The 18768-nt window shown below is 37.7% G+C and overlaps 1 protein-coding gene across 4 annotated transcripts in view; it reads right to left on the reverse strand.

Moving 5' to 3' along the window:
* The window catches only part of BRF1 (BRF1 general transcription factor IIIB subunit), a 209596-nt gene that overhangs the window by 68364 nt on the left and 122464 nt on the right, over positions 1-18768 (reverse strand). For all 4 annotated transcript variants that reach the window (XM_087727249.1, XM_087727256.1, XM_087727244.1 and 1 more), the window contains 4 exons: positions 13246-13372; positions 9890-9929; positions 9030-9122; positions 4590-4841 (listed from right to left, as the gene is read on the reverse strand). In XM_087727249.1, the coding sequence (XP_087583375.1) occupies positions 4590-4841; positions 9030-9122; positions 9890-9929; positions 13246-13372 (512 nt within the window). The remainder of the gene's footprint in view (positions 1-4589; positions 4842-9029; positions 9123-9889; positions 9930-13245; positions 13373-18768) is intronic.

Here is an 18768-nt window from a genome sequence, read left to right on the forward strand (position 1 = left end):
TTTACAATTTTGAAGTTATTCCCATAATCCAAGCATTATAGTAACCTAAAACCATTAAGTAAAAATGGGAGAGCATTGGCATCACTGTTGTATTCCATCTACCTTTGGATCAAAAAGTTTTGATAAGCCTAGCCAATGACCCAATAGTTCACCTATCCAAATATCATATCATGTATCAAAACAAGATAGGCAGCAAATAAATCTAATAAAATAAATAAGTGCATTGCATGCATGCATGCATGCATGCATGCATAGTGATTAGGAATCTGGGTTCATTCTACAAATAATCCTAGGTTAATAAAGGTAATTGGAAACAGAATTTTTGTCACTAAGCAATGTAGTCATGAAGCGTGATGTCACAGGACTGGATCCAGAAATCCTGGAATTCCCTGTTGTCTCATTAATTAAATGTCTATGGAGATTCTCAGTCATCCAGTCAGGGTTGTTCCAAAGATGCTTTTTGAAGAGGCAACTGGTTTTTCTTTGAAGACGTTTCACCTCTCATCCAAGAAGTTTCTTCAGCTCTGCCTGAATGGTGGGGAATAGAAGGATTTATGCTCCTTTAAGACAGCTGGTTATTTGAATACTTCTAGTGAATCATTGAGGCCACTTGGGTTTTATCTGTGTCCTCAGGGTCACCTGAGTGGTGCAAATGGGTTCTGCACCTTCTTCGCTGCAGAATATTTTCCCTGTGTTGCTTTACTGTTGAAAAGAGACAACATAAACTCATCCCCAACAATCTGCGCCTGTCTTCAGCTTTGGGAGGAAACTCATTAATTAAATACCAACAGTCATTAGGTTGGTCATTAGCTCAGACAGTGAGCTTGTCGATCAGAAATGTTGGTTCGAATTCCTAGTGCCACATAACGGAGTAAGCTCCCGTTAATTGTCCCAGCTTCTGCCAACCTAGCAATTCAAAAGCACGTAAAAAATGCAAGTAGAAAAATAGTGACCACTTTGGTGGGAAGATAACAGCGTTCTGTGCGCCTTCGGCATTTAGTCATGCCAGCCACATGACCACAAAGACATCTTCAGACAGAGCTGGCTCCTCAACTTTGACACAGAGATTAGCACCGCCCCCTAGAGTCGGGAACAACTAGCACATATGTGCAAGGGGAAACTTTACCTTTTACCTTAGTCATTAGGTGAGAATTCACCACGAGCCAAGCCATTCCCAGTAAGATGAACAACTCCCCCATTTTTGCCCTTTTGGATTCCTCTGCATAGCAATACTCCTCTACTTCAGCCACACCCACCTGACCTTCACCGTCTCCTTCCTCACTGCTGATCAGACATGTCCTGCTTGGCCCTATGAGGCACCTTCTTCCCAAAACCATGCATGCCTTTCTCCAAATCATTGTGTAGTGTACTCATAACCCTTCAAAGGCCCTGACTTTCTGAAACCTCCTGCCTTTCTCCAAAATCACATACTCTGTTCTCCAAATTGTGTGTACCCTTTTTGCAACTTTCTCACAATTTAGAGTGCAGTCTTCTAGCAAAGCTTTGGAAGCCCTTAAAGCATACACACTCTCAGGAAGAAGGCAATCAGAACTGCCTTGATTGTGGCCAAGCTGGGCACGCCTTGTCACAAGCAGGAGGAAGAGGATAGCAAATGTCAGTGGAATACATACTGGCTGGCTGTGCTGCAAGGCTTGAGGTGATACTCCTTGGTGGCAGTGGTGATGCTTGTGCTGAAGTAGGGTGACAGTAATGATGACACCTCTGTCAAGCAATGCTGCTGAAGAAGCTTCTTTGATAAGAAGTGAAACACACTCAAAGGAAACAAAACCCCAAGAAAATCCAATTGCCTTTTTGGAAAAAGCACCTTTGGGATTGCAACCTGAACCTTATACCGGTATTATTCAAAGCATAGGTAGAAAAGGAACATGCATTGTCATTACACAATCCACACATTTATTAAACAATAACATTATATCAACTGCACTTTATACCAACTAAACTGTGGATAAAGCAGACAGGGATAGATGAAAGAATTTTTGCCAGTTGCAAAAATTCACATCTCATTAACAGCATAATAAAGGCTCAATCAAAGATACAATAGTCTATAAAGACACACAAATTTATGAGCTGTAAATACAAGGTTTGATTCAAAAGGTTTGCTTCTATCAAGATTTATCATCACCCAGTTAGAGAAACTTTTCACATGGTATGAACACAGAATACACATTGACAGCAAGCTGAAAGTAATCTGCACCAACTAAAGGATTTTGACAAGTGGCAGTGAAGAACACAAAAATAATGCACACTTCAGTAAGTGTCAAGAAAGTTGTGATGTGATTATGGGTACTATTAGGAAAAAAATATGATAAATAAAGCCAAATCTGACGGTTTAAATAAAAAGACAACCTAAAGACAACACAATGAACCAACTTTTCTTACCAGGTTCCTTAGAATGAGAATAGGAAAATTAGGAACTAGGTACTTGGAACTAACAACCCACATCATTGTTGATTGCTGGCTATGAGGCTAAAACTAATAGACGCTGTAGCTGAAACTTCTGGAAGGAATTGGGGAAGAGTTCTTTTGTTTTAATCTATTATGGTACACTCCATGTGTAGTGAACCACTGCCTCCAGAATTTTCAACTAGTATGACTTTGACAATTGTCCATAAAGGCTACCAGATGAAGAAAGCTGCTCTATAGTACACAAACGGCACAAAAAATATCTTTAGATTTATACTACTCTTAAACATTTATAATGGATGGTACACAGCCTACCTGAGCCTCAGATCTGGAGCTTTTGAAGATCAAAAGGCACATTTAATAAGTGTGTGGGTGTGGAGCAGGGATAGAAGTGTAAAAAGTGATGATGATAAAAGGACACAACACTGTCATGGAAAGTCACAAAAATGAGAAGGAAATTAATGGCTGCAGAAAACCACAGGTAGCATATACTGATTCTTAAAGTGGAATCAAGAAACAAGCACAGCTATTACACTCCACACTTGATTAAACAAGATAGAATTTCTGATCTGCAGTCAGGTAATTTGTCAGTATGTCTGGTTCAAATTAGATATATAAAAAAGAGGTGAGCAATATAGTCCTCAGCTCTGTTTGTGTGTGCATGTGGAGGAAACCTGACAACTCTTGCTAAAATTATAAATATAATTTATATTATAATTCTGAGAGGAGGAAACGCATAAAAACGGAGTGTAAACTCTGTAAGAGGCATAACATACTCTGAAAATAATTTCCCTCTAAACAGAGGAAAAGTCTGTGTATGACTCAGGTTTATCCACTTTACACCACTGGCTTGTCTGCTGCTGCCCTTTGGTCTCCAGAAATATTATATTTCGATGTCTCTGATTCCAAAAATATTGGGAAATCTTTTTGGCTCAGCATACAAATCTATATATTACAGCAGCCTGTTTTTCTTCCCTGGATAACCCGCTACTTTAATGAGGCCCAAATTAGATTTCTGTTTCTTTGTAGGTAGGGTACCTCTATCAGTGGTGGGTTTCCAATTTTTTTTCTTACTGGTTTGCTCGTGTGCACACATTTCTGTGCATGCACAGAAGCGTTGGGACAGGTGGGCGGAGCCTCCCGCCACCACTACTACCAGTTCGCCCAATCTGGGCTGAACTGGGAGCAACCCACCTCTGACTTCTATGTACAACTGGAAAGCTAGGCAATCCCTAGTAGGTCATGATAAAAGTACCAGACAATAAAATTACTATTATTTTTATTTATTACATGTATATGCCACCCATCTCCCCTACTGGGCAATTCTGGGCAGCTTATAAAAAGATAAATGGAAAAGCAATTAAAATATTTTAACATGCAAATTTAAAATTTAAAACTATACATAAAACCAGGATTAAGAGACGTACGTCATGGGGATGAGATCTTCTAACCCCATTAACCAGAGGTGAGCACCTCTCTTGTGGCCTCAAGCCAATTGGCCAAACCAAGTTTCAATACCCTTCAGGAAGACCAAAAGGATGGGAAGGGGTCTCACCTCAAGTGGTAGTGTTCCACAGAGATGGAGTCACAGTGTGGATGCTAAATATTCTACCAACCAACCTCAAGCCCACATGAGAAACTATAAATATCTCAGAGGTATTCATGAGTCTTCAGACTGTAAGTACATGTATAATGAAGGAGCAGTAAAACCCAGAAAATGTGAAGTATAAAGCACCAGTGTTATTATCTAGTTGGGCAACAAAAAGTCTGCAAGCAAACAACCAAGGTCAAAGAACATCAAAAATTCTTCAGTTCAATCCTGAGTGACATGCTTTATATTCTCTTCTGTTAGAACTAATTCTTTCCTTACTAGGGTTTTAATCATTTTCAGGGGATGAAGAAAACCACATTTTATTCATTATATGAAAACCACATATGTACAGTGTAAGCCAACAAATCTATTTTGAAAAGAATAAACACCAGCAATTAATGAAAACATGTCAAATAAAAAGAAAATCTATGGAACTAATTAAAAAACTGCAACATTTCTACAAAATGTGAACCCTAGTGCCTTGAAAAACCTACATTTAATGTTCACAAAGTTTTTCAGGATCGTAATTCAGTGATTATTCAAATGAATAAATTATAAATAAATTTATACTTACTATGGTCTCGGTCTTTAGTCAATATACATTCTTTTATAGATTCTGTTATTCCAAGACTGGCTGCAGTAGGAAGAGGTCCAAGCAGTGATTCCAGAGCAGATGGCCTTACAGAAATTTCTTTTTCCTTTGATCTGTCTTTATCAAGCAGTTCATTATAAAAGTCCATGTTCAGATGATTTGCAGCTGCTGCCAGTTCTTCATCTTCTCCATCCTCATCTCCAAATATACTTGAAATAGTATCTTCTATGCAATCTTTAATGACAGAGGATCAAATGTTATCAGATATGATAAAATTAAAAGTGCTCGCTAGGCTATTTATGAGTTTCTTAAGATTCCCAAGATTATTTTTCTACCTTTCAACAGTTTATTATCTGGGCTTGTCAAAGGATCAAAGTCACATCTTCAGAAAGCCAAAAGGTCTACCTCATTTCTTCTGCAGATTAATGTGTGTAATCTCTATGCAGTACATCAGCAAACATATACTGTATGAATCTTTCCCCAATGTGGTCCCCTCCAAATTAGTAAATTGTGTCCAACCAGGTTTTAATATTATTTCAGATTCCAGTTATAAACAGATCATTTCTCTTTAAAATGTTTGACAACCATTTTATGAAACTCAATATCAAGCATAGCAATATATTCATAATATTTAACAGATTGTGTAATGCCACATACTGTACAATGTCAGTAGGAGCTTCATCCTGGAAAAGAGTAATCCATGTGAGGGGATCCCAGAAATGATGTCCTTGCTGCAGACAGTTCATTACCTAATGTAGCTTAGAGTCTTACATTTACTCCCTTGTCTAGGAGTGGGTTCAAATTAGACCAATTTTTCAATTACAGTTGGAAAAAAACATATGGAATAACAACTCTAAAATACTAAAATCTCCTGAGAGTTCAGTGTAGTGAATTTTAAGCAAAACCACTAAGATATGAGCCAGGCTTGACATCACTTGAGCAATACTATATCCTAAGTTGTTCGTTTGTTGTCTATTTGTTTATTTGATTGATTTTTATCCCACCTTTATTTTTTTAATAAATAATTCAGGGCAGAGAACATATCCATACTCATTTCTTTTCCTATTTTTCCCACAACAAATCTGTGAATTGGATTGGGCTGAGAGAGACTATCTGACCCAAAATTATCCAGCTGGCTTTCATGCCTAAGGCAGGACTAGAATCCAGTCTTCTGATTTTTAGCCTGATGCCTTAATCACTACACTAAACTGGTACCCAGATATCTATCTTAACATTTAATAATGTAATTAATATGGATATATTTCATGCCAATGATTAGTTCCTTGAAAAAAAGTAACAATTAAGTACTTTTCCTTGGTGAGACCTCTTATGGAACTGCTACTAGAGTCTGCGTTGGCTTCTCCTTACTAAGTCTCCTTACTAGGTCTCAAAATATATCTTTTCACTCAGGATCTTCTTTTACATTCTGCAGAACTTACTCAATAGGCTTCTGGATGCTACTAACCGCTTAGTCATCACTTAATATTAAACAGGCAGGGAACTTTTTACAGCTTGGCAATCAAAGTTTTTCTCATTTTCAATTTAGTTCCCAAGATCCACAAAAAACAGTGACAGGACTAGAAGGCCAGGGGCTGAGGGGCTGGAAAGGTAGTATATTTAAACTTATCCTTGCAATAGGAAAGAGTCATTTGTAGAGCTGACACTTTCATCAAAATGGCAATTAGTGCCAGGAGATGCAATACCACTTCTCCTTTGAAGATACAGACAGAATTCCAGAGTTGAATGAACTCATGATAACTGGTGCGGAGCCTGCTTTATGAACATGAGTGATGTTATTAGGAATTAATTCTTCTACATCTTGTAGGTGAATTATTGCACTTCGATAATGAAGTACTATTCCAAGAATTGAAATCTAAACCATGTAGTAGGGGCCATTAAAGAAATAAGATTCAGCAACCAAGTACTCCTTAATTGTGCATAGTTTTAGCTCCGACTGACAGCCTTCCTCATCCTGATTACCATTACTGCGAAAATAATAAAAAGAAGGAAGAGCAACAGCCCCACCACTGAGCCACAATCAGCTCCCAAGACTCACCCCATATAAAAATATGAACTTTGGGAAAAAGGGAAAACACAATTTAACAGTATCAGAAAGGGATTGTTACTTCATATTATACACAAGTCAGCATACATTTCAGAAAGCTTGAAGGGTTTAGTATGTACATCAACAGCACAGAATATGTATTGGGAAAATATCTTATTTATACCATTATTTATTAAGAATAGTCTTAATAAACCAAGTATATATTTAGTTGATACAATATATGAAAACAACACTAAAACAGCATTCAAAGCTAATAACTTCAAAACCTAAATAACAAGAGACTGGCTTTAAGTCTTTCTTGACATGCAAAAGCACATGGAGTTGCTGGCAATGTTCTGGCTATCTTTATGTCACTGTTTGTTATAAGCCTGTGATGGTGAAACTATGGCACACATGCCAGTGGCACACAGAGCCCACCAGCTGCTCATCTGGTTTCTGGCACGTGCATGCGCACCGGCCAGGTGATCTTCTACCGTGCCAGAGCCCCGGAAACACAAAGACCAGCTGGCCAGTGTGCATTTCGGGGGCCCTGGCACATGCAAACAGCTGGCTGGTGCACATGTGCACACCAGAAGCCAGAAGACCAGGTGGCTGGTGCGTGCATGCACACCATCTAACTGGTTTTCAGGTTTCCAGGGCTCTGGCGCATGAAGAGCAGCTGGCCGGCATGCATGCGCATGCCATAAACCAGAAGACCAGGTGGCCAGCACACGCATGTGCACCGGCCAGCTTGTCTTTCAGTTTCTGGGGCTCCAGTGCATCCAAACAGTACATTCTGATTTGGGCGCTCGGTGCCAAAAACATTCGCCATCACTGTTATAAGCCATAACAAGAATGGTACATAAAGACAGAATAAACCTTAAATACAATAAACCTAAAACCAGCAACAGAGCTGAGGGAAGCACCTTCAAACAACAGATAGGGAGGTAGGCAGGCAGGCAGGCTGGAATAGCCACTTAAGTAGAGTTTGGGTTCATGAGTTAAGGCCAACTCAAATCAAATAAAAGGTAGATCTTGAGATCTTGAGCAATTGGGACTGGAACTTCCATTCCTAAGCAATGCAATCATGAAGTGTGATGTCATGTGACACACCACTTAGCGATGGCAATCCCAGCACTTCCCTTGCCATCATTAACCCGATTCCACTGGTCATTAGACAATTTACCCACCCCAATCCAAGACATTTTAGGCTTGGTCCCTTCCAATTCTGAGCCTGCCTCTCCTTCAACTCTTCCCAACTGCCTATTCTAAATAAGTATAATCTTTATTGTCATTGTACTTAAACACAATGAAATTGGTTCCCACTCTGCAGGATGACAAGCAGACCTAGAACTACACAGCTGTGGGGCTTGCCAGGCTGTAGCTCAGGGACTTCTTAGCGTGCTCCAGCTGCAGCCACAGCCACCCCAAGCCCAGCCTAGCAGCATAACATACCATGGTATAACATGATATGACATTGCAGGCACCCCAGGAAATCTCGGCGATCCCAGCAGCATGATGCAAAGCCACAGCCACCCCAGCCCAATCCCCCCACAATGTTCTGTTAAATTGAAGCACTTTTGCAATAAATAAAATTATACACCATTCTCTTAAATGTTATAATTTCATACAAAAGTGTTTGCATAATATAGCTCAAGTTACTTTCTGTAGTAACTACAAGGAGTTGGCATTCAGCCATTTAAAACTCACTACATGCCTCCACCATTTTCAGCTTTCCAAAATTCACTTTTTGTGTTGGACAATAACAATTTCTTGATCCAAAATATTTTCACCTAGTTATAAAAAAATAAAAAATCTTGGTGTTTGATTTTTATTCACTTATTTTATTTATTTAAAATTGTGAAATCAAATATTGTATTGCCACAATCACACAAGTATTTGCTAATTTGCAAAGCTGAGAATTTGCCAAAAGGCTCAGGACAAAAATGAAGCTATTTATATATCATACTTGCATAATTCCATAGCTGCATAGTTGCAGTACCCTGCCCTCACCAACTCACACGCCTTCCCTGTCCCTTCCTCTAGCAGCTGTTGGAATTCCATTTTCAAGATACTTGGGAAGGAAATCAGCGTTCTCAGGTCAGGTAGCCAGAACTAGCTTAGATTACATTCAGTCTCCCTTTTCCACCAACTCACCTCTCCAATAGCTGGCAATGATGAAAATTTTAGTTCAATAAAGCTTGAGATTCTAGGTTGCAGGTGGCTATATTAAAGGATTCATTCTTATTTTTACATTATTCCACTCTTGCCCTATTTTAAATCAATCTTGTGGAATGTATGCCTCTATTACCAAACTGCCATACAATCATTTTCCCATTTAAGCATATTCCTGATTAATGGATTTCAGATCAACTTACCATCCTTGCTATAATTTGCATAAACTCCTTTTGCTTTCGGCCGGCTATTTTCTAATTCATTCTCTATTTCATCTTGATAGCTTGTTATTTCACCTGCCAGAAACAGAAAAATCACTAGTGGGCAAAGGAAATTGGACATAATTGAAATGAAGGAAAAGAAAATAAACTTTAGTTACAGTCAAAAACCATCTGTCAGTTACATATAAAAAGGACAATAAAAAAGGAAAGAATGGAAAAATGAAACTCTCTAACAATTAAAATCAATTTAGATTTAGCCTATTTCTTTAGCCTATTTTAAAAGCATGTCTGTCTGTCTTGTCTGCTAATTTAAAAACCCAAAATCTATAGAAAGACTTTAAAAATCCGAATCTAAGCAACACCTACCAGAACATGTATTATTAAGTCTGTGCACCAGGCCATATAGAATGAGCAGCACATGTGTAATTGTCTCAATTTCCCCCACCAAGTAAAGGCATAAATGCTTTTGCACTGAGATGTTATTAGCTTTGCCTTCCATTAACATGGATGGCAGAACAGTTAATCTGGCTAAAGAAAGGATTCTCCAGTGAGGCAAATACATGACATTAACTAGGTAATTAGTTGGAATGAACAATCTTCCAGATAAACTAACACCATAATAGATGACAACTGTACTCAGATTTTCCTATGATTAACATTAAACATGTTGATTCATGGCTATTAAAGGGAAATCTGATACTGGGCTAATCTTGCAATAGATTTCTTCTAGGACAATGGATAACTGCCAAAAAGACCAAAACAAGGGATATGACAGATTTCTACTGATTAGATAAGTGATCATAAAAATTTGGGGAAAAATACTGATAGAATGAATACTCTACCTTCTAATTCTTCAAGCTTTTTTGACAATTCTTTCTCAAGCTGGACAGGGAAAAGAGAAAAGAGATGTTAGAAATTTTTGTCCTAAGTATATTAGGCGGTATTATTATTATCTACTGATGTTGCTAAGCCTGTGCCTTTGGGGCTTCAGCCTTCTGAATATTTTCCTCAGCTCCAAATCTATTCCCTGGAGCCTTGAAGGTCCATTGTTGGCAATTATTTTCTCCCTTAAGTTTAATTGCCAGGCAAGCATTACTTTCCAGGAGCAAGACTACAGTTGAGGAGTTTACCATTCATCTTCACTTGCTACATATTTTCATCAGAAAATGCTTTACAGATGTGGCAATTACCTTATGGTAAATACATTCCATACCCCTCCTTTGCTCATTTTGCAAAAATCTTTTTGACTTGAGCTCCAATTCTCTATGATGGCATTATACTGTGTCCAAGTGTTCAACAACATTCAACAGGATAAAGTTCAGCTAAGGTCTGACAAATATTTTTAAAAAACACTTCTATATGTCACAAGTAAAGACTAGATTTTGACTATCTATACCCAAAGTTCTATAGAAAATATTCTGGAGGGAAATTCAATCCAGCCCCAAGATTTATTTTTTTAACAACTGTAATAATTTGTATGCAAAATTAATTATTGTTCACAAATATCTATCTCAGAAAACTGATTCAGTGACAGTCTGCATGTCTTGGCAAGCAACATTTTGGAACAACTCCAATGCAATTTGATCATAATTAATAGCAATGCTTATTTTAAACTGGACCAGTTAAAACACAGAATTTTAATGAAAGCAGAACTTGGAAGCGAGGGGGAGTTGGAACTAATTATCAAGCAAATACCTTTCCAGCTGTGGCCTTTGCTAATTGGGGTAGAAGAATGAATGTGGCATACATAAGAGAAGAAATCTACATGCAGTATAACAAGCTTATATGTATCATAAGAAAAAAACCAACTATCTTAAGTCAGAATACATTTGCCACTACACTATGAGGTGAAGTATGCATTGCTTAGGAGAATTTGTGCAGCGCAAGTAAACTCCAGTAAAACCACAGTAAACAATTGTGACCGTTTTTCAGATAAGAGAGAACACTTTTGCCCAATTCAGATTAATGATTTTTAATTTCATTCAACTATGGATGATTTTCTGAGATTACTTGGACAAATCCCTGCAATTTTCTTGGCAAGATTTTCCAGAAGAGGTGTGTCACTGGCTCCTTTCCTAAAACTGAGAAAATGTAACTAGCCCAAGGTCACCCAGTTTTGTGCCTAAGGCAAGACTAGAACTCACAGTCTCCCGGTTTGTAGACTGATGCCTTACCTAGTACACCTAGTACACTGGCTCTGCAGACAGAGTGAAGATACAGACTGATGACACTACACCTCAAATAATTGGATGGTCTCATCCAGTGGCTTCACATAGATGTTAAAAAGCAAGAAAGGACTAACTCCTGTGGAACTCCACAAATCTGGGACCAATGGGCTGACTCTCAGCCTCTACTACCACTAACTTGAATCTGTTATTGAGGAAGGAGAAAAACCACCAAGGCAGTGCCTCAACTCCTCAACCCCACAAAATGATCAAGTACAGTACTATATCAACAACAGCACTATAGTCAATGGTGTAAAAAAAAGCCACTGAGAGATATAAGAGGACCAGGTCCATTGCTTTCCATCTCATTTCCAGACCGGAATCCTGATTGGAAAGGAATTAGGTAAACTACTTCATCTAGGCTACACCATAGTTTTTTCCACAACTATCATTTCAATAAACTTCCCTAAAAAGGAAAAGTTGGAGACCTGATTATCTTATCCAAAAGCTCCAAGCCCAGGGATATTCCTCTAAGAGGCAAAACATCACCCCTCTCTGTAACAGCCACTGCCAATTCCCCTCCCATAAAAAGGCCTCTAGCCACATTATCCCTGTTTGACCCAAGGACTCAGAAGTACCTAGACCAGTGATGGGGAACCTTTTTTGGCTCACGTGCCATAAAAAAGGGGGAGCACGCGGGGAGGGGTGCGCGGGCGTGCTGCATCCATAATGCAATGTGTGACCCCCGCAGTGCACATGCATGCATGAGAGGCGTCCCACCCTTTTTGCATTTTTTGCCTTTTTTGTCCTATGGAGCCTGGGGAGGGCGAAAACAGCTCCCCCCCCTCCCGGAGGCTTTAGGGACCTTTAAGCCTCCAGAGGGTTTAAGCCAGCCCTACGAGCAAACCTGAAGTGACTTCCAGTTTGCTCATAGGTTCCTTTTTAGTCCTCCGGAGGCTTCAGGGAAGCCTCCTGAAGGTCCCTGAAGCCTCCAGAGGGCTTAAACCGACCCTACAAGCAAACCGGAAGTCCGTTCCCGAACTTCCAGTTTGCCCATAGGGCTGATTTTTTGTGCTCTGGAGGCTTCAGGTAAGCTCCTGAAACCTCCGGAGGGCCTCGTGGGGGGGGGGGGGGCAGGGGAGGCTCTTTTCACTCTCCCCGGGCTCCTATAAAGCCTCTGGAGCCTGGGGAGGGATAAAATGGCTTTTAAAAATGCTGAACGTAGCTGGCCAGCGCGCACATGCGCGCTGTCTGGCTGACAGGGCAACACCTCATGTGCCCTGACAAATGGCTCCGCATGCCATCTGTGGCATAGGTTCGCCATACCTGACCTAGACATAATGCAAGCCCATTAATGTGACTGAGAAATGCCTTTCTTATACATTCAGTACACTAGGGAAGAACCATTGAAATGGAATCAGATGATATATGGGTAGTGATACTGTAATAGTGGATTTTGATAAAGAATCTTGTTGCCATTGTATAAACAATATCCAGATGTAAAAGAGAAGCTTCCTCCACTATGTGGCACAGGCACAGGAGGGGGGGGGAGCAACCAGCTAACTGCTTTGAATGCCATGTGTGTGCCTGTGTCTTTGTCTGTGTGCATGCACATGTGTGTATTCACATTTGAAACAAAAGTATAAGAAATTCTTGTACTATTGTTTACTAATCAGAGCTCAGAGAGACTTGAACCTCAACTGTTCTTTTTCAGTTCTGATTGCTGCTAGAAGGATCAGACAGCTGTTTTGCAAAAGTCTCAAGTGCTTTAAGAGAAATTTTAGCCCCAAAAAACAACAAAAAGATTATATTTTTTAATGATCAAGATAAGTAGGAAAGAATATTTTTTGTTTTTCAGAATGTTTTCATTGAATTAGAATCTGATGCAATGAGGGAACTGCAGACATTACTGCATAGTTTACATGGTGTTACAGATGTGAAAAATAAAATTACAAAGATAGCATGGCAGAGCTTTATAACTCCTATTACAAAAGGAATTAAGAATTAGAGAAATGAAAAACTGAAAGATTCACCTGTTGAATCTTTATCTTTCGTTGACCAGCTGTAAATGAAGGAGGATCGCATTCCTCTTCCAGGTCAATGGTCATGAACTCATCTATTGTTAGTTGACTTGCAGGTGTATCTTCAAATTCTGTAAGTCTAAAAGCATATTAAAAAATTAATGGATGACTGTCACAATATACAAGCCAAAATTTACACACAAATTTTTTTGCAACAATACTATTTACAAATTGAGATTAAATCCATTTCTGTAGTGTGGAGTCCTTGGTGTTCTCTGAGCTTGTTTACTTACAGACGTTTCATTTCATTCCAACAAAACTAACGTCCAATATGCAAGATAGGCAGGCAAAATCTTCTTCCATTTGAAGTGTATATCAAAACGCATGAACAAACTGCACATTTTTTCAAAATGTAAACATCTTGTCATTAAGCCAATTTTACTTAAGAATCATTACAACCTAATTTTGATGCTGTGATGACACGAGTTTGACACCCCTGCTTTAAATCTTTTCGGAGTCTGAAGAACTCTCTTAGTATCTTTTTCAGCTAATTAATTTTATTTAAAGACATAAGCGCCACACTTCACTTCATCATATCCATAGAGTGGCTAGGCTGATATGGGATTTAAATTTGGATAAGGTGGGGAAGAGAAGGACTCTTGCTTATGCCGATGCAGTTTACATTCAAGACAAATTATAAGATCCCTATCATCTAACTATAATATGTTAAAAACTCACTATGTTAATTAAGACTTTCTGAGATTTCCTGAAACTGATATATAGGAATCCAGAAATCTCTTAATGCTGCTGTTTCAAAACAATCACAGAGATCTGCCATTGGAAAACCTCAGAGGCTGAAATGTTTGTTCTTTCTAGGAGAATTTATTTAATCATTAGCTTATCAATATTAAACCAACATAAGCATTACTTTAAAAATATGTATCTATGTTGAGATTCAAGGTTCATTTTTATAACACTAATTATTCTGCATAAACAGGGCATTTCTTATTGTTCTCTTCAATATGTTTCATTTGGGTAATGTATTTTAAAATGTTGTTACCTACTAAAGTAAATATTTTCCTGGGAATAATAATCCCCATGTATTTAATAGCTTCCGGACATAGTACCTTTTTTTCCATGCAACCACTGGAATCTTCCTACCAATTGGTATAATATAGGTTTTAAATTATGAAAATATATAGCCTTCTATACCATAGTAATACTTATATAGCTGTTTTGTTAACACATGCAAACACATATATTTACACACACACATAATATTAAAAACTAGTGTTTTATTAAGAAATGTTAATTATAATTTTAATGATGTTAATTATTGTGTGTGTCATTTTTTGGTTTATTTAAAAGAAGAGAGTAAAGTTAAAATATAGAAATATAGGTTATAAAGACATTAATAAAAATGATTCAAAGGGGAAAAGGATTAGAGGGAAAGAGAAGAGGATTAGATGTCTTGGAATGTAATAAAATTGCCTCCAAGTAGATATGTATTTAACAGAAATTTTAGCATGGCAATAAGGCGTATGACTTATTAGCAAATAAATTAAAAAAGAAAGCTTCACAGATTAAAATAACTCAGTTAAAGCATATTCAGAGAGAAATGTTAAAATAAATAAATAAATAAATAAAGTATACAGCTTTATGCTAACTGTATTCATCAGAGCATGTACATTTAAATAAAATAAATGATTTTCTACACTCAATTACAGTCACTGCTAGCTAAGCAGCTCATAGAACATATTGCAACCAACTATCTTCCAAAGAAATATAACAATTAAATAAATTGATATTACTTTAACTGTTTATCAAAATATTTCAAAAATAATTGCCCTCTGTTTTCATTCTTTTGTTTGCCTCAGCACTACAGGATAATCACATTTCTGATTCAAGTTATCAAGTGGTTAGTTATGACACCAAACACTAATAGAGAGCTGAATCCTATCAACCAACTATATTTTGAATAAAGTCAAAATACTTTTATAATTTATTTGGTCAAAAGATCAAAGCAGATTAACTACTGATTATATAAATTTGGATCAAGATAGATTTCCTAAAGGTGGATCAATAGCAGAGTCTATTGGAATTTTAAATTGTATTTTAGTGAGAAATGCACCAAAAATGCACTAGTCATTTTAACCTTAAATATAAAATATATAAATTATATATAAATTTATATTTATATATATATAAATTTATATATATAAATATAAAAGCCTTTGACCAACTATAATGGCCCTATCAATTTCAACTGGTATATAAGTATCAAATGGGAAAAAATAATTTCATTTAATAGTTACATAATAAAATATCTTTTTGGATTTACATAATTTTTTGTAATTCAGATTTTTGTAATTCACAATAAGAGAGGTATAAGAGCTGTCCATTTTCACCATAATTGTTCATTTAGATATACAACTCATAACTCCTAAATTACATTTTGTAATATAAAATTATATTCTGTGATCTCAATATGAAATTGAATTCAAGGATGGTTGATCCCCATTTATGAAAGAAGAGCATCTCTTTATAGGACATGAAAGAATACATGTTCTGCATCTACCAGGTTTTTTTTATTAAAAAGGCAGAAGTCCTTACCATGCAAACTCATGATTTGCACTGAAGATCATAATAAATATTCACTGTTACATGCCATGAGAAAGAAATTCTTGTAAACCCACTTCTTCATTTCTTATTTATACATCAAGGCTAGTCACTGGGCAAAAAAAATGATGCAACAGAATCAGATGAAATATAATGACTTTGTGACTCTAAAAAGCAAAAGTGATGTGGACTATTGCCTAAAAGGAATGAGCATGAAAATGAAAATACTGAGTATTGCCTGAAATATTTATTATCAATGTAACAAACTGTTTGCTAAAAGGAAAGGAATTACTGAAGGAAATTGGAAAATAGCACTTATTCCATAGAAAGAGACTGTTGCTCACGTCTTACTGGAAAAAAAATTAAGAGGGTACCTACAGTAAATTGGATCATTGCCCATTACACTGGCCAAAAGTGTATGATTCACCCAATGATACAATTTAAAATCGTTTTACATATTTCAAGACACTACTTAATTTAGCAAAATAACTTTGATCTGTACCCAATGAAATTCATAGCCAGGTACCAAATAAAGCCAAGTTATTTCCATTCATAACCAACATTCTTTTCTTTTTGGTAACAGCCCAAATTCCAAAGTCAGCCATCTGCTTGACAGCTGATTAAAGATCTATCTTAACTGACACATATCTACTAACCACAAATATTGTATGATTTTTTTTCTCCCAGATATATAATATAACCTTATCTTGTTTGCTCTGCTTAATACAAAGCTCATGATAAATTTCAAAACTTGACACACTACACAATAGAAAACTGAACAGCACTCCTTTCCACCCTTGAAAGCATCTTTTGTTATTTCGTACAGTGCTTGCTAGGATATGTAATTTACATGAACTCATTTACCTCTTCACAGGCCTAAAGCTGAAGCAATTGTCATTTTATATAAATGTATTATGCATTCTCCAGTGACTACCAATGCAGGCTAAGAATTCGTATAGCTTATAAAGTAATAATAGAGGTTGAAAATGCCTTCAGTTCTTGGCTATAAGCTCATGCAACAGCACATGCCTTTTATTCAATGTACCCACCCTTACATACTATGCTGAGAAAATATTCATGGCTTGTGCTGAGAGGATTGGGAGGTAGAAATAACCACACTGTTACGTCCTAAGCAGTATTTCAGAAACATCGTGACACTAATAGAATACAGGCATGAAGGAGTACTCTACATTCCAAACCAGAATGTTTTTGAGTGTCATCTTCCTCTCCTTATCTACAATTGAGAGTTGATGCTGTCCTCCTGCTCCAAGCCCTCAAACTGTGGATGGGAACCTTTGCCATGTAGTAAAAATTAGGGAACCCTACACGGACTCTACTCATTCAGCCTGAGTCACTGGTCTCCCGTAAGCAGGACACAAGATAGAAATTTCCTTATCAAGCTGAGAGTTTGGCTGGTTAAGCACAGTACAGTACATGAAGCTCTTGACTTATGACCATTTGTTTTACCATGGTCTATAATTACAATGGCCTTGGAAAGGGTCATTCATGGTCTGTAAAGCATTTACGGCCATCACAAAACACTGTACCACCACTCCTGTGGTAATGTGATTGCAATCTGGGTGCTTGGCAACCTGATCCCACTTATGACTGGTTGCCAAGCACTCCATAATGATGTGATCGCCATTGGCAATCTTTACTGCTGGCTTTCAGCCTCTTTCTGCCTTCCCTCAGAGACAAGAGGGACCTGAAATCCAATCAGAGAGCAGAGAGGCAGCGCAGATAAGATAAGGAACATGAAGTGCCTCAGACAGGTGTGGGACGCCCTGGGAGATCTGGTGCAGGCAGCACCCAAGAGTCTCTATGTTCAGGGACTAAAAATCCTACTTGGATTTCAAAGGGGGGAGGGGGATTTTCAGTTTCTGAGTAGAGACGCAACACAATAAGGAAACAAGCACACAGGAGAATGGGGAAGCCCCGGGAAGTCCAGCATTGGCCACATATGTGTGTCTCTCCACTCAGAACCTGAAAATCTTACATGGATTTCAGCAGGGAAGATTTTCAGCTCCTGAGCCTCCTAGTGCCTCTCTCCCCAGTCATCCCACATTCCTTAGCTGGTATTATGTCCACTTTACAACTTACAAAATTATTTAACAATTGCAACCAGGAATACCAGGATTGCCGTCATTAAGTAAAGTACTCACATGGGCATCTTTGTTCAACAACCGGTCAAATGTCGAGGACCAATGCATGTCTCTAGTCTACAGTTTATGATTTCTAGTTCCTGGCTCTCATCTCACAACTGCCTTTATCACAACTCTGCCATTGGTCAAAAGTGGATTCCCATAGCTCTCATTTTCTTTATATACTTAAACTTTTTTGACTCCATGTCACACTAAATTTCTGAGAGAGATTTACCATAGAGACACTATTTAAAATATGAACCCCTTTTTGTGACTCTTGAAGCCTCTTATGGTAAAGAATACACAAAAGTGACAACACTTTCCTGACATGCTGAGATGGGAAACACATGAAAATTAAAATGCAAGCCCTAAAATAGGCCTATCACAATTTTAAAAACTGCAGGGAGTTTCTAGAACATTTGCCAAAACCTAATACACCCACATGTGTGATGGGAGACCATGTGCCCACAGACTTCTCCAATGACTGCCCACGCTTGATTTAATTATATTATTTAAAGGTAAACTATATGCTGAATGGAAATCAAGGGTCATTATTAAAACTAAATGCCCCCCCTCTTATCAGCACTTGTACTTTTGGGGGGTTAAAAACAAGAGATGGTTTTTTTGTGTGTGATCTATGAATGGCAACTCCTAAGCTCTGTAATAATTAGGAATTACTATCCTTTCCCTTATTGAGATAGAACGCTTAAACTGTTTGCAGAAGGCACATATTTTTACTAAACTGAGATTTACTAATCTCAGAGGAGCTAACAGT

Source organism: Thamnophis sirtalis, unplaced genomic scaffold (genome assembly GCF_051295495.1).
Source record: "Thamnophis sirtalis isolate CommonGarterSnake01/CBP01778 unplaced genomic scaffold, rThaSir2_p1.2 scaffold_1, whole genome shotgun sequence".
NCBI classification, from domain to species: domain Eukaryota; kingdom Metazoa; phylum Chordata; class Lepidosauria; order Squamata; family Natricidae; genus Thamnophis; species Thamnophis sirtalis.